Below are 16,487 nucleotides of genomic sequence, written 5' to 3'. Positions count from 1 at the left end.
TTCTCCTTTCCTGTCTCTCTCCTTGACAGTGCTAGAAGTGGGGAAACTATGTAAGTAGAGATTATTTTATCCCTATTACTTTCCTTTAAAATGGGAGTGGTTCTCCTAGTTTTAGAAGAAATGGATAACTAAGCAGTACAGTCTGGTAGTCAGGAATACAGTCTTCAAAATAGAGCTGGACCTCATTTCCGTTCTTGCATTTACCAGATAAGTGGTTTGGAAAAGGTGATTTAACCTCTCCGTGACTGTTTTCCCATTTGCAAAATGAGGATAATAATACCTTCCTAATAGGGATTTGTGGAGTAAATTATATTGTACATAAAATGTTTGGCACAATGGAAACTAATAATAGCCCCAAGCTAGGCTGTAATAAACATTCTCCTGCTTCATTCACACACTTTCAGGCTTTGTAAATCATCTAGTATGAATAAGTATTTATCTTAAAAAAATTTTAAAATAAAGAGTTTATTATAACTTAAAAAGGAGAGTGCTAACTACCAGGTATTAAATTAAAATAACATTTTCCATAAAAAAATGTAAAGTCTTTCATCCTCCATCAATTATTTATATGACAAGTACCAACTTTTGCTGGGTTCTTTATAAAAATCATAGCCTAACTTTTAGGATGTTTGGTTTGGAGGATAATAAGATATGAACAAAATAATTATAATACATAGTATTATCAATAATAATTACCATCTATTAATGTAGTGGTTAAGGGAATGGTCTCTGGAGCCAAGCTATTACAATCATGTGATGTTTGGGAAATTACTTAATCATTGTGAATGTTACCTCCCTTGTAAAATGAGAATAATAATGCCACTTCTCTAACAAGGATGTTTATAAGAGATGGATGAGGAATACATATATGCAAGTCAGTAGCATAGTATCAGTACAATAAAAATGTGCAATAAATCATAGCTAACATTTAATAAACATGTAATATGTGCCAAGCACGGTGTCAAATGCTTTGTGTTACTCCACACAATTTCCATAATGTTATTAATATCATTATGCCCATCTTACAGACAAGGGAAAACTGGATGGGCGTTCAGGTAAGTTACCCAATATTACATGCCAACTGAAGAGAAAATATCATAGATAAGACATCTATAAAATGAAATTAATTGCATTTACCATAATGACAATCTAATTTAAAAAGTGCTGAGCACAGAACCTATGATATAATAGCCTATACGTAGATGTTAAATTAATATGAATTTCTGGGGCTAGGGATATGACTTAAATTGTTGAAGTGCAAGCTTTGTATGTGAGAACCCTGACTAGATCCCTGGCACTGCATATTTCAGGAATTTCTGTTGCATACAACAGGAAGTGGCCAAAAACACTAAGGATAAAATGTATAACAAAACAAAATATTAGGACTGTGATTTCCTCCTGTTGTACATATATTTTTAATTATTAGAAAATGTTCGTCCTTGTCCTTTATACCTTTTTTAACTCTAAAGTCTGTCATCTGAAATTAGTATGGCCGGTCCAGCCTTCTTAAGGGAGTTATTTGCTTGAATGATTGTCTTCTAACCTTTGAGTTTGAGTCTGTGTTTATCCTGGCTATTCAGATGTGTTTCTTGTAGGCAGCAAAATGTTGGATTCAGCTTTTTGATCCATTTTGTCACTGTATCTCTTAACATTTCGTCCACTGAATAAATGATTATCATAGGATTTAGTGTCAGCAAATGAGTACAAACTTTTATTGTGATCAGAGATAATAGTAAAATAATTAACTTCCAAGCATGAAGACCAAGTAAGGTTTTGGAGACATGGCATTTCAACTGGGCCCGAAACAGTTAACAGGATTTGTAGAAATGGAAGTGAAAGAAAGTGCATTTAGCTAGAAAGAAAAAGATAAGAAGTATGAGAAAGTTAAAAGTATAGTATGTAAAAAGCAAAAAGTAGTGAGAGAGCCAGAGAAATAGAGAGTGGGTAAGGAACTTGCCTTGCCCATAGCCAACCTGGAGCATCACCAGAAGAGATACCTGAGTGCAGAGCCTAAGTGTACTACTGGCATAAAAAAAAAGTTATGGAAATTCTTCAGTTCATTAAGTCCCCAAATCTCCCTTTTTCTTTTACTATTTCCTCTTCACTTATTCAAAAGACCTTTCACTGAACCTTTTTTTTTTCATTTTAAATTATTCTTGTAGAATCTGCTATCTTTCCCCCTTTCATAATTTAATTTATAAAATATATGGATCTCTTGTTCATGCCAAGCACAGCCACTACTCCATCAATAAGATAGGCCAAGCCTCAATTCCGATTTGACACTAGAATTAATACTCAAAACCATCTTCCCAGCTTTTCTTCGGTCCTATCCCAATTGTAAAGATCTGGTTGGGTCACTCTCTGGCTTAAAACAACCTGCAAGTTAGTTCCCTTCGTGTTTGGAATAAATTTCCATCTACCTTAGCATTCAGTTCCAGGTCCTTCACTAATTAGGCAGTAGAATCTTATCCTCCAATCTTCGCCTCTAGGCAACTCTGTACTTGAGCCATAAAAATCCACCCAAATCCTAGATACACACTTAAAATTAAGCACCTGCTGAAAGAAGGTGGATATAGCTAACCTCCCTTGCTATGAAAGCCCAGTAACCCCTCGTCTCCCCCTTCCCCAAATCCTTTCCAGCCAGCCCAAAGCACAGGGAACTGGGCAGAAGGCCTCAGCAAGCCCACCCCAGCCCCAGTCAGCCAGTAACACTTAGGTAGTCCGGCCCCCACTGGAGCCGGAAGAGGCGGGGCTTAAGAGAGCCCGAGCCCGCCATCTTGGCCGAGGTGGCCGGAAGTGTCCCGGAGAGCCGGCGTGCGGGTGTGTACTGAGCATGCGCGGCGGCAGAGCCGCTGGTCTCCTGTGACGTCACAACTCTCTGCTTTGCAGTTCTGCAGCCACCGAGCTTGCCTTCCCAGCTCCGGAGCTGCAACCCTCCGCCTAGGTGCACGGCAACTCTCTCGGTGCACGCTTTGCAACTACGCACCTGGAAACATGGCGGAGCAGTCCGAGAGCGGGGGTCTCCGCAGCCCCCAGGCCGAGGGATCGGCGGGGGGCAGCCGTGACGGTGAGCCCCAGATCTTGAGCGCCTCCCAGGAGCTCGCGAGGGCTCGGGCCAAAGCCCTTGCAAGGGAGCGCAGGGTCCTTCGCCTCCTGGATCGCACGGTGGCCACGCTGGTGAGGTTTCTGCTGCTGAGGCACCAGAAAAAGACCCCCATCACTCGCGAGGAGATGATGAAATGCGTGGGGGAAGACCTGAAGCGTCTGTTCCCCGAGATCGTAGCCAAGGCCTCGATGAACCTGCGGTACGTCTTTGGTTTCGAGCTCAAAATGCACGATCTCAAGAGCCACACTTACATCCTGGTCAACAAAATCGGATCTCTGTTGGAAGATGAGGAGGAGGAGTTGATGAATCTGGGAGTCGATGGCCCCATCTTGGGTCTCTTAATGATGATCTTGGGCCTTATCTTCATGAAAGGTAATAGAGTCAGGGAGTCCCAGGTATGGCAGTTGCTGCGTCGCCTGGGGCTGCCACCCACAAAGTATCACTCCCTCTTTGGGTACCCCAAGAGGCTTATCATGGAAGATTTCGTGCACCAGCAATTCCTCACTTACAGGTGGGTGCCTAACAGCTGCCCACCGGAATGTGAATTTTCCTGGGGTCCCCGAAGCAACCTTGAAATCAGCAAGATGAAAATCCTAAGGTTCGTGGCCAAGCTGCATAAGAAACAACTTCAGCACTGGCCCGTTCAATACCAAGAGGCCCTGGCGGATGAGGCTGAGAAGGAAAGAGCCAAGGCTCAGGGCCAGAGCCAGCCTAGTCTTAGGATCAAGACCAGGGCAAGGGCCAGCGTTCACTCCTGGGTAGGTGGGTGGAAAAGTCTCCCGAGGGCCTGATAGAGTGTCTAGCCATTATCTTAGAAACAATCATTCTGGGGGAGGTGGGAGGGGTGAATGGTTATTCTGTCGCAGTTGTAATTGTCTAACTAGAGTGTAGGTTTTGTATCTTGCATTATTTACTATACTGTAAAATTGTTTATACATGAGTTCGGTCTACTTTTATAGGTAGGGTTTCATTGTAATCTTTGCTGATTTTGTAAAATGAATTGGAAAACGTTGCCATTTATTCTGTATTATTTTGTAATCCTACAGATGCCATGCTGCATTGTAATGTTATGCTTTGAGGGTGCTCAGAAGTATGATTGGGGGGGGGAGTTAATTATCTGTTTTTCCAACACTTTTTTAGACTATTGTATAAAGAATAAGGACTGACATGTAGCTATATTTTCTTAGCTATAGAATATATAGGAGAAAAAAATCCAAGTATACTGTCATGCACTTAATAAATTGTTTGTTGAACAGCTTTATTTGTGTGGTGACTGTTTGCAGTGTTTGAAAACAGAATGAATGTTCAACATAAAGGTTCTACTTTTTGAGCTGGATAGTAAGTATAAATCAGAAATGATAGTGCAGTCAGTTGAAGATTTCAGGGGACTATGAACCCAATGGGGGTGATTGATGAGATTCAACTGAGGTTACCTTTGCCTGAAGGGGCACAAGTTGGGGTTGGGGACAGGAGAAGAAAAGGGGGGAAGAAATTAAGGATCATAGGGAATACTTGAGGCCAAGCAATAGTACAGTGTATAGGTACTTGCCTTGCACACAGGCTACCTGGATTTAGTCTCCAGCATCCAACATAGTGTTTTGAGCCTGCCAGGAGTTCCAGAGCACCACGAGGTATGACACACTCACATACACCCCAATCATATAATGGAAGGTGGAGATCGTTCAGGTCTGAAACCCACGAGGAAGGTCTGGGTTCAAGCCCCTAAACTGCATGCATCATTGTTGGAAGCAATTTCTGAGCACTGATCCTATACGCTACCAGTTAGGACACAGAAACCAAAAATACTTCTTCAGATGTACCTCACCACCAAGGGAAGAGACTTCCAGGCAGGGTAGTGGTAAAACATACATGGAAAGTCCTTTAGAAACTGAGGCTCACATCCCTATTTCTGTCTTCCATTTCACCTTACAGGGATACTCATAAAGCATCTAACCATCTTCTGCCTAGGAAAGGCCTTTGACCTCTGGTGTTTACCACCTTCACTCAGTATGTTGTCGGAAAATGGGTTCGTAGAATAAGGAATCCAAAGGAGTGGGTGTTGGAAGGATTGTGAAACTCCCTAGATGCCTTACACAGAACTGCTTTCTCTACTTCCAGGCTTTGTTTTATTTGTTTATTTGTTTTATTTGTTTGTTGTATCCAAATGTTTCTGAGTATGTTAAGATAGCACGAAAATCAAGGCTGTGAGACTCATGCCCAGAATCTAGCAAGTCACACTGAAACCAAAAACTGGAAACGTACAGTAAATAAAAAGGTCTGGGGCTGAAGCAATAGTATAGTTACACCCAGCATCCATGGTCCTCTGAATACCACCAGGAGTAACCCCTGAGCATCACCAGGTGTAACCTAAAAAACAAAATACATATACAAAGAAGCTAATATACTAGTAAAAATTGGGTTTTAGGATTTATAATTCACAGACAAAAATACTGACTTTCACTCATGCACAGGACTTTTGGGGGCCCAAAGATTAAGATGGGAAGAATAGGACAGGAGAAATCTTTCAGTGGGTTAGCAAGTGCATAATTGCCTGTGAGAAGACTGAGTGCCACCCCAAACACTGGATCCTCTCCGCATTCCACTCCTACACTGCCACAAGTCACCCCAAGCACTGATTTGAGAGCAACTCGTAAGTATCTCAGTGTGATCTAAATGCAAAACAAAAAAAAAAAAATTTGAATAGAAACAAAATGGAAAGAATAAAAACCTTCAAGAACAAAAACAACTTCTCAAATACTAATTTTATTAACTGAGATGTTAGCAGCGGCCCAGAAATTTCCTTTAAGGGTCTGTTTACTTACGCAAACTAGCCTGAGGTCAGATAAGTTGCCTAAAGACAGCAAGTTTTAGAACCCACTTTCTTTTTTTTTTTTTTAATTTTTATTGTAACCAAAGTACATTACAAATCTTTCACAGAATCATTTATGATACATAGTGACAATGAATGAGGGGCATTCCCACCACCAGTGCTGTCCTCCCTCCACCCCTGTGCCCAGCATGTATCCCATATCTCCCTCCTTTACCCCCCCAGAATGCTAGTGCAACTGGTCTCCACTTTACAGCTTGTTGTAGATTGAGCATCCATTCCACCGTCATTGGAGATAAAGAGGATAAGAAAAAAGGGGGAAAAAAATTGGTAACTACCAAATAAAGAAGAGAGAAAAAAAAAAAGAGAAAGAAAAAAGAAAAATAAAAGCACCCAGCAAATAAAAATAAATCACCAAATAATAACCACAAGAGTGAAAAAGAAAAGTGGAAGAAAAAAGAGAAGAAAAATAAAGTCAAAAATTACCAAATCAAAACAAAACAAAAAGTAGGGGTGCTGGAGTGGGAGGGTTTGGCATTCCCCCCACTTTTTTTTTTTTTTTTGCATAGGCACAGTAAGCATTGGGGAAGAAAGGGAATTCCTGTGGCCTAAGAGATTCAGGGTTTCTCCATCCTTGAAGCATACCATCATGGGATCAACCCCTGGCTCTATATATGCTCATTTATTTATTTATTTTATTTAAACACCTTGATTACATACATGATTGTGTTTGGGTTTCAGTCATGTAAAGAACACCACCCATCACCAGTGCAACATTCCCATCACCAATGTCCCAAGTCTCCCTCCTCCCCACCCGACCCCCGCCTGTACTCTAAACAGGCTCTCCATTTCCCTCATACATTCTCATTATTAAGACAGTTCAAAATGTAGTTATTTCTCTAACTAAACTCATCACTCTTTGTGGTGAGCTTCCTGAGGTGAGCTGGAGCATATATGCTCATTAACCCATCACCCCAAAGGCTTTTTCGTGGTGCCAGGAAACTTTCAGTTGTGTGTGAGAAAATCAAGCTACTGTAGCTAGTGATCTTGTCATTTGTGCAGGTCATGGGACAGGGTCTAGGATAGAGTCTTTACTTGTTGTGTTCAGTCTTCTGTAACAATTGCTCCCTGTTTTTGTTCAGTCCCTAAGCTGAAGCCTAGGATATTATGGATCTAAAGGTTCTGCTCAGTTTCTGTTGTCCAAGTTGGGCCTCTGCAATAAGACATCTTGTTGTTGTTGTTGTTCTTGTTTTTTTTTTATGAGTCCTGGACTACAGCCTAGGGTAGGGTTTTCCTTATTGGTCCCAAGGTGGGACCTAACATTAAATGGAAATCAGAAGAGGTGTAGTCCTTTGAACTGTGAAAAATAAGAGCACCAATAAGAGAAAACTGACTTTGACAACCATGACTGAACAGAACCCACTTTCTAACCCACTTGCTAGCCCACTTTTTTTTTTTTTTTTTTTTTTTTTGGTTTTTCGGCCACACCCGTTTGATGCTCAGAAATTGCCCCTGGCTTGGGGAGACCATATGGAACACCCGGGGATCGAACCGCGGTCCTTCCTTGGCTAGCGCTTGCAAGGCAGACATCTTACCTCTATCGCCACCTCGCCGGCCCCTCTAACCCACTTTTTTAGATTAGATTTTTTTTTGTTCTAACCCACTTTTTTTAGATTAGAACCCTCTTTCTGCACTCCTCCCCAATTTAATACATCTTACTTTAGAACAGTGTTCCCTGTTTCCAGGCTCCAGGGCATTGTGTGTGATTTGAGCACAGCTCCCCCAAAACAAAAGATACACTTGGTGGATCTCAGTGGCCACTGCAGTAGTCACAGGAAAGTTAGGAGCCAGAGAAATAGTACAGTAAGCACTGTACTTATTTTCCTTGTCTTGAATGAGGCTGACTTGGGTTTGGTCCTCAGCAGCCGATATGGTCCCTGAAACCTGCCAGGTGTGATCCTGGAATGCAGAGACAGGAGTAAGCCCTGAGCATTGCTGGAGATAGACCAAACTTCCACAGCCCCTGCAAAAAGAGAAAGGAGTCAAGTGTAAAAGCTCCCCATTTTAGTCGCTTTACTGACAGCAGCACTATTTGCTGAATGTTAGATATGGAGTTAGTGCTGAGGTGGAGTTTACTAAAGAACAAAGTCAGAGAGCTCACTCACTTTTCACAACACTATTGTAAATGGTCTCATTTTATAGACATTTCTGATAGCAATACTGGCCTTTTACTCAAAACCTACAGTGGGCCAGCTTTTATGTGCTTGACATGTCTTAGTGGTTTTTATAATAATCTTATAGAAGTTATTATCAAACTGAGACTCAAGGAAACTATAAAGTTCTCACAGTGAATGACAAGGATTGGAACTGGTCTGACTGAATCAAAATTCAGTAACTCAATCCCAGGGGTACAATTGTCTGGGAAAGTACATGTCTCAAATATATGAAGCCCTGGGTTCAACCCTCAGGACACACACACATATGCACAGGCACACAAGCACAGGCATATACATGCTTAAGGTCAATTTTCCACTATTTTCTTCTTGGGACTCCTTCCAGAGTTGGGTCATCTACTCATGATGTTTCTTCCAGCACTGTTTCTGAAGCCACAAATAAAGTTTTTGCAGCCAAGGAAAGTAACATGATACTGGTCTGTTGTTAATGGGCGTATTCCCCATGAACCTTGGTGAACTCCCCTGAACTCTTAAGTGGGCAAATCCCCCATGAACCCAGGTCCTAGCTGAGACTGTTCTATGTTCACAGAGCACTGAGATCTTATAGAATATCGATGTTCTGCTGAAACTCAGCACATTCTATTGTTGTAGGCCATGTTCCTCCAGTCTTCTTTAGTCTTCTCTGTTCACTAAGCCTCAAATTAAGTCTTTCATGCTATGGAACAATCAAAGAACATTTGTGGACCTGCAAATATCATTCTCAGTGTTGTTTCCAGATGGTACAAAGGGCTGGCAGAACTTGTACCCTTGCCTCAGGATGAAAGAGTCCCGAGTCACAGATGCCATCATCAACTTCTCGGAAGTATTGAAAATATGGCCTCTGGGCCCATGTGTAAAACAGACATTGGCCATAGTCAGGGCAGAGGCTGGATTCTCTTCCTGCTTAGGGTCATTCATGTGAGAAAAAAGGAACACCCAGGTCCTCTACCTCCTTCCCTCCGGCACAAACAAAACTAGAACTTCCTGGGTGAAACGGTATTTATGGGAAAAAAGGGGAGCTGTGAGGGACAGATGAATTACTCCCCATAATGCTGATTACATTACAAGCAGAAAGCAAAGCCTGGGAAGGAAAGTCCTTTTTAAAATACAAATTGTGAGGCCAGAGCCATAGCACAATGGTAGGGTGTTTGCCTTGCACGCTGCTGACCTGGGTTCAATCCTTGGCATCCATGTGGTCCCCCAAGCTTGCAAGAAGTGATTCCTGAGCACAGAATTTGGAGTAGCCCCTGAGTATGGCAGGTATGACCCAAAAATAAAAATAAAATATAAATTGTGGAGCTGAAAGTTGAGCAACAAGCTGAATAAGTGCTTTCTCGGTAAGAGGCCCAAGTTCCCTCACTGGCATGGTCCCCTGAGCATCCTCTAAGCACAATCCTTGAGCAACAGACCCCCCAAAACAAAAATAATTAATTTCCTAAGTATGAATTATTTCTTGGATAATGGAAAGGTCTCCCTTCAATCAGACTCTTTTTTTTTTTTTTTTAATAAGGAGAGAGCTACTTCCAGCAGTATTAGGAGTTGCTGCTGCATACAAAGTGAAAGCTTCACCCCTTTAATATCTCTCCAGCTTGTCTTCTAGGGTCTGGAGTCAGGGCTTTGAACCAACTAGAACATGGAGGACCAGTGTTTGGAAACAGGTTGAGGTTGATTACAGCCCCTAGTATCTCGCCTGCGCAAAGGGCTCGGGAGGTGGCGGTGCATTTGCAGCCCCTCCAAATCAGGCTTCCATTCAAAGGCTCAATCACAGTTTCCACTTGAGATAATTATGCTTCAGGCCTCGGTCATGGTGGCAATTGATGCTTGTGCAAATTATTCCTCAAATTGTGTAGCCCAGCAGGGATGGCAACAATTACCTCCCAGCAGAAACACAGTTTGTAACAATGCTAAAGGTGAGGGATTCTGAAAAGTATCCTCATCAAGACCTTCCAGAAGTCCTGACTGTGTGACCTTGAACAAAGAATTGAGAACTTGGAGGACAGAAGCTGTAAGGTGTAGTGAGTGAGCTCGAATCCACACCTTGCACACTATCATACCTGCTGAGTGCAAGCTTATTTGGGGCCACTGAGGATCACAAGCAATAGCAGCCTGCACCTCTGTCTGTGGCAGGCACAGGCCAGATTTGATAGCCACAGTGGCTTTAGCTTCTGCACCACAGCCCCAGGCTGCAGCTTTGCCACTTGCTGACAAGACCACAAGGGAAGCATGATCCCGTCCATTCTGTCTGCAAGTTTAGCTGCTCACCAGCCTTATGATTGAACCAGTAAGCCACAGACACACAATTTGAACCAAAATCTCCCGAGTTTCTGCTGGCATTCCTCTTTGCCATTCTTCACAAGGTTTTTAGGTGACCTAAACAGTTGTTTTAGGGAAAACGGGGACTATATGAGAAGGGAAGAAAGCTTTTTCATCTGATCATTTCTCCTAAAATGAACCCCTGAATCGCCTAGTCAAGCACAGCCCCAGAACCATGCTAGTCAAAAACTTTCCTGCACATCTGTGGCAAAATGACAGTTACTTAACACTTGCTGTGCCTGGTTACTGGAGCGGCTCCAATCCCTGTCTCACAGGTCTGTGGGCTGGAACTTGCAAAGACAGAAGAGCAGCAGGGCTTGAGAACAGGAACAGGGAGAAAGGAGCACTTTTGGCAGGTGGGGTTTGAAGTTTTTGTCACAAGAAGAGACCAAGTAGCATGCAGTGCCCAACTTCAAGAACTGATCCATTTGCGCCATGACTGATTGATTCATACAGGGAAAGAGCAGCCTTAGCCCATAGCTTCCTGGTGGTTGGTGGGACTGAGAGACAAGAGAAGAGCCAGAGGTACTCGGAAATGGAAAGCTCTAGGCCATGGGCCCAATGATCTGAATTCCGGTCCCTTTCTTCATGGACAACCCTGCAATATCAACTGAACTATCCAATCGCTCTGAGCTTAGGCTGCCTTCTCTGTTTATATTGGGGTAGATGCAGGGAGCAATACCACATCTAGTGGTATTGGGGTAGACAACTCCTGGCATGAAGATTATTCCTGGCAGTGCTTAAGTGACTATGTGGAGCTAGGGATCAAACACTAGGCTTCAGCATACAAAAATGTGCTCCAGCAATTTGTGCTTGTTCCCTAGCCCTGAGGAACTCACAATTAAAGAGGAAAGACTTATGGTGAGCAGAGCCATTGTCTTGTATGCAGCATACCTGGCACCATATGTGGTCCCCTGAGCCCACCAGGAATGATCTCTGAGCACAGACCCAGGAGTAAGCCCTGACATGACCCAAACAAAACCAAAATGGAGAGGAGATGGAAGAATACTACAGTGTGTGAGGCCTTTGCCTTGCACGCAGCCAATGCAGGTTCAATTCCCAACATCCCATATGGTTGGTTCCCTGAGCAACACCAGGAGTATTTCCTGAGTGCAGAGACAGAAGTAACTTCTGAGTACTGCTGAGTATGACCTGAAAGTAAATAAAGTGGAGAGATAACGGAGAAGTTATGGTGCTTACTTTATGCATGGCTGCTCTAATTCAATCCCTAGTACTGCATATAGTACTGCCAGAAGTAATCCTTGAGCATTGCTGTGTAGACCCAACTCGAAATACAAGAGAATTAATGAATGCATCGATAAGTAAATAATTTGGAGATCATGACTGTGAGATCTGCCTCCAAATGCTGGGGCACTTAGTACCATGCCTGATATCCATAGATTGTTGCTAAAGTCAAATATATTCATTTGTCCAACAGTTGTTTATCAAGTATCTTCTATACCTATGAGGCAGTCATTCTAGCGAAAACATAGCAGAGATCCAAGTTGGCAGAAATCCTTGTTCTCATCAAGTTCAAGAACTAGTGCAGGGAATTAGGGAATGAAGAGTAGAAACCACAGCTGGCAGATGCCGATCAGTGTTGTAGGGAGAAATGAATCAGGAAAGGTGGTGCAGATAGTGAGAGGCTCTGCAATTTTTTTCTTAATCCTGGGGGGCCCTTTCCATATTATTTGGGTCTGAGGGTTAAGTGCTTCAAGATGCCTCATCCTGATAGTTCTGAGGACCACCAGGGCTGTCTCACCATTGCATAAGGGCTACAAGTGTTATACCAACTGGTGTTTTGAGGGGAATCACGTAATACTTGGGATCAAATTTAGGGCCTGTGCTTGCCAGGTTGTACCTTTAACTCTTTAAACTATCTTCCTCACCCCCTTATTTTAGGGATTTCATTTGTTTGTTTTGTTTTGGGATCACACCCAACGATGCACAGGAAGCCACTCGTGGTTCTGGCTCAGGGGACTATAGTGTGGGTCTCCATGCATGCAAGGCATGCTCTCCAGAGCCTTCTTTGTTTACTTCTTTTGGGTTTCTGGCATCCCAGCTGGAGGTTCTTGGAAGTTGTTCCCAGCAGTGCTTGGGGACCAGGGGTCAAATATGAGCACCCTGCATGTAAAAGATGACCTTTGAACCATCTCATCAGCCTTCTTTTAGGGTTTTGCCCTAAAAGGGAACCATATACAGTATCAGGGATTTAACCCCAAGCCGGCCCAGATTGATCCATATTACCACATAGTTTAGGGTGGAAGTACACTAGGCTGTTTCTAAGAAGTATTTTCTGTCAACAGAGAATGCAGAGACATGGCCATCCAGGAGAGCTGCCCCTTCCCCTGAAGGCATTTGCAAAGATGGCATATGTGTTTCCACCTGTGAATAAACCCCCATAATGCTCTCCCCTCTAGCCCCATAGTCACCACAGCATTTCAAGTGATCAGTGCAATGCTGGATCCAGAGGGGAAGGAATAGAACATCATCTTTATACATAGCTCTGACTTTTTACCAATACACATGGTGGAAATTATAGGAAATGCTATAAAAATATAAAGAAGAAAAGAAATTGCCTGGCTCTGGCACCGAGAGACAGTTGGGGTTGTGGGAAAAGCCTGAATTTCTCTCTTTCTTTCTTTTTTTCTTTTTCTTTCCTACTCTCTCTCTCTCTTTCTCTCTCCATCTACCATGGTAATGCTCTTGCTGCATTACCAATGAACTGAGATACATTCTCCAGGTTACAGATGATTCTGGTGTGTGTGTGTGTGTGTGTGTGTGTGTGTGTGTGTGTGTGTGTGTGTGTGTGTGTGTGTGTGAGTTTCCTCAAGTAGAGTAGTACTGGGAATCCCCGATGTCCCATGGCCCTAGTGATACATTCTGTGCAGGGGCTGGCAGAGCACCATCTGCCCAGCTCTATGCCCACACATTTCACCTTTTTTCTCTATGTCTCTCCAGCCTCCCAGAAACCTACTTGTCTCTGCTTCTTATCTCCTACAAGCAGCTCTCCAAACTCAGGCTGAAAATAGACCTCTCCACGGGAACCAATCTAGGCTCCTTCTTCCATAATACTATGCTCAAAATCCCAAGGAAAGAGAGATAAGGAGACCTGAGATTCATTTGGAACAATAAATGCCCATGAATAGCTAAAACAGTCCTTAGGAAAAAGATAATGGGAGGCATCCCCCAACTTTAAGTTGTACTATAAAGCAATAGTTATGAAAACAGCATGGTATTAGAATAAAGACAGACCCTCAGATCAATGGAATAGACCTGAGTACTCAGAGACTGACCCCCAGACATACAATCAATTAATCTTTGATAAAGGAGTAAGAAATACAAATGGAGCAAAGAAATCCTCTTCAACAAGTGGTGTTGGGAAAACTGGTCAACTACATGCAAAAAAGTGAACTCAGACCTCTCTTTAACACCATGCACAAAAGTCCAATCGAAATGGATTAAAGACCTTGATATCAGACCTGGAACCGTAAGGTACCTAAAGGAAAACATAGGCAAAACACTCCATGACATTGAGACTAAAGGCATCTTCAAGGAGGTAACACTACTGTTTAAGTAAGTGGAAGCAAATGGGACTACATTAAAATGAGAAGCTTCTGCACTTCAAAGGAAACAGTAATTAGTATAAAAAGGCTACACATGAAATAGGAGAAACTATTTACCCAAATATTCATCTGATAAGGGATCAATATCTAAGATATACAGGTACTAGCAAAATTTAACAAGAAAAAAAATACAACCATATTTAAAAATGGGGAGAAGTGAACAGACATTTCCTCAAAGAAGAAATATGGATGACAAAAAAGGCACATAAAAAATGCTCCACATCACTAATCATTAGGGAGATGCAAATCAAAACAATAATGAGATATCATCCCACACCACAGAGATTGAGACATAGAACAAAGGACAAGAACAACCAGTGTTGGCATGGATATGGGGAGAAAGGGACTCTCATTTACTGCTGCTGGGAATGTTATTTAGTCCAGCCTTTCTAGAAATATGGCTTTTCCTCAAAAAACTAAAATTTAGATTCCATATGATCCAGCAATACCACTTCTAAGGATATACCCTAGGAACACAAAAACAGTACAAAAATGCCCACTGCACTCCTATGTTCATCGTAACACTATTTACAATAGTCAGAATCTAGAAACAACCCAGGTGCCTGACATGCATAAAGAAACAGTAGTATATCTACACAATGGAATACTATGCAGCCATTAGAAAAAAATGAAATCATGAAGTTTGCTTATACAATGGATGGACATGGAGATTATTATGCTGAGTGAAATGAGTCAGAGGGAAAAGAACAATCTCCTGCATCTGTGAGATATAAGAAATATAAAAGAAGTAGGGTAATAATATCCAGAGACAAAAGAGATGAGGACCAGGAGGACTAGTCCATGGTGGGAAGCTTGCCACAAAGAGCAGAGAGTACAGTTAGAATAGAGAAGGGTCTACTATGACAATGTTAGTTAGGATTATCACTCTAGACAGAACTAGGTACTAAAAGGGGGGTAACATGACAAACATGGCACTCTTTCATTAACAATAGTAAAAATTAACAATAGTGTCAGAAAAGAGAAATAGAGAGAAAGAGTGAGAGTAAAGTGCTTACTCTAGAAGCAGGCAAGGGAGGGTGGGTGGGAAACAATGGTGGTGGGAAATGTGCACTATACTGCAAATCAAAGTGTCTAAAAGGAAAAAAAAAACAAAGAAAGAGAGAGATAGAGAGTAAGAAAAATGTATGTCTTAAAGACAAGAAGGGGAGAGGACAATCTGGGAGGGTGAAAGGGAAACTGGAGACATTGATGCTGGGAGCTGTGCACCAGTGAAGGTTGTTGTACACTGTATGACTGTAACTCAATCATGAACAACTTTATCCATAAAAAAAAAATAAAACCACCTGTTGGGGCTGGGGCAATAGAACAGTGAGTAGGGTGCTTGCCTTGCACACACTGACCCGATTTTAATCTCTGGTATCCCATATAGTTTGGTCCCAAGACCTCCACCAGAAGTAACCCCTGAGCACTGCCAGGTGTGGTCAAAATCAAAACAACAACAACAAAACCCAAATGTATTGTGAACAACCTTTAACTACAGTGTTCAAATTTAAAAAAGAAAAAGAGAGATAAGGAGAAAGGCAGTAAGTGCCTTTCTTCCAAGGTAGAGCTATTTCCAGGGCTGAAAGAGAGGAGGGAGCCTGGGCCACCAGCCTCAAAGTCACCTTAAGCCTTAGGATGGGTGCTGATTTCCCCAAAGCAAAGCAGGCCCAATCCTCTCCAGCTACCAACACTCATCCCTTGCCTGTACTTTCTCCCTCTTCTTCCTGTCCTGTGTACTAAACCTTAGGGATACACTCACCAAGGATGTGCTAGACTGTTAGAGATGGCTAGCATTTATTTATGATTCTTTGCTTTATTTTGCTTTGGGGGTTGGGAAGGGGACAGGTGGGCCACACTCAACAGTGCTCATGGTTTACTCCTGGCTTTGCACTCAGGGATCACTTTTGGTGGGATTCAGGGGAACATATATAGTGCTAGAAGGCAAATCTGGCTTTGCTATATGCAAGGCAAGCAACCTACCTTGAGGATTAATGAGGATTTAAGTGAACTTCTGGAAGAGGAGGAAAAGAGTTCCTGCAAGGGAAAGAACCAGCCATTGTTTTTCCCAGTAGTTGAGAGGGAACTAAGAGAAGCTGGAGCAGTGTGTGAAGGGTAGGGAGAATGAGAAGCAGAGGCTGCTTTGGGTGAGAAAGGGGTGAGGCTGGAGGTAGGGAGGCCAAACAGGAGGCACACAGAGGTCATGGACAGACTAGCCAGAGGAACAGTAACAGCAGGAGAAGGGTATGAAGGACAGTCAGTCCCTTGATATGAATGAATAACTTTAATAAGCATCAGTACTTGTGACCATGACTTGCAATTTCAAGTGGGATCCTTGAAGAATGCTGAGACTGTTCATTAGAATAGCTGGACACACCATGGAAGCCAGGCAGAGAAGGAGG

General features: G+C 42.6%; 1 protein-coding gene across 1 annotated transcript; it reads left to right on the top strand.

The window, feature by feature from the left end:
• The first annotated feature begins 2,837 nt into the window (after positions 1-2,837).
• MAGEF1 (MAGE family member F1) lies at positions 2,838-4,202 on the top strand. The gene has a single exon (XM_049775884.1). It carries the CDS (start codon positions 2,995-2,997, stop codon positions 3,895-3,897), a length of 903 nt encoding a protein of 300 aa, XP_049631841.1. The 5' UTR covers positions 2,838-2,994; the 3' UTR covers positions 3,898-4,202.
• The last annotated feature ends 12,285 nt before the right edge of the window (positions 4,203-16,487 follow it).

Source organism: Suncus etruscus, chromosome 6 (genome assembly GCF_024139225.1).
Source record: "Suncus etruscus isolate mSunEtr1 chromosome 6, mSunEtr1.pri.cur, whole genome shotgun sequence".
Taxonomy (NCBI): Eukaryota; Metazoa; Chordata; class Mammalia; order Eulipotyphla; family Soricidae; genus Suncus; species Suncus etruscus.
Note: the sequence above shows the minus strand (reverse complement) of the source record. Positions and strands in the feature narration are given on the sequence as shown.

Coding starts and splice junctions, on each gene's coding strand:
- MAGEF1 (XM_049775884.1), top strand. CDS start 2,995: ATGGCGGAGCAGTCCGAGAGCGGGGGTCTCCGCAGCCCCCAGGCCGAG.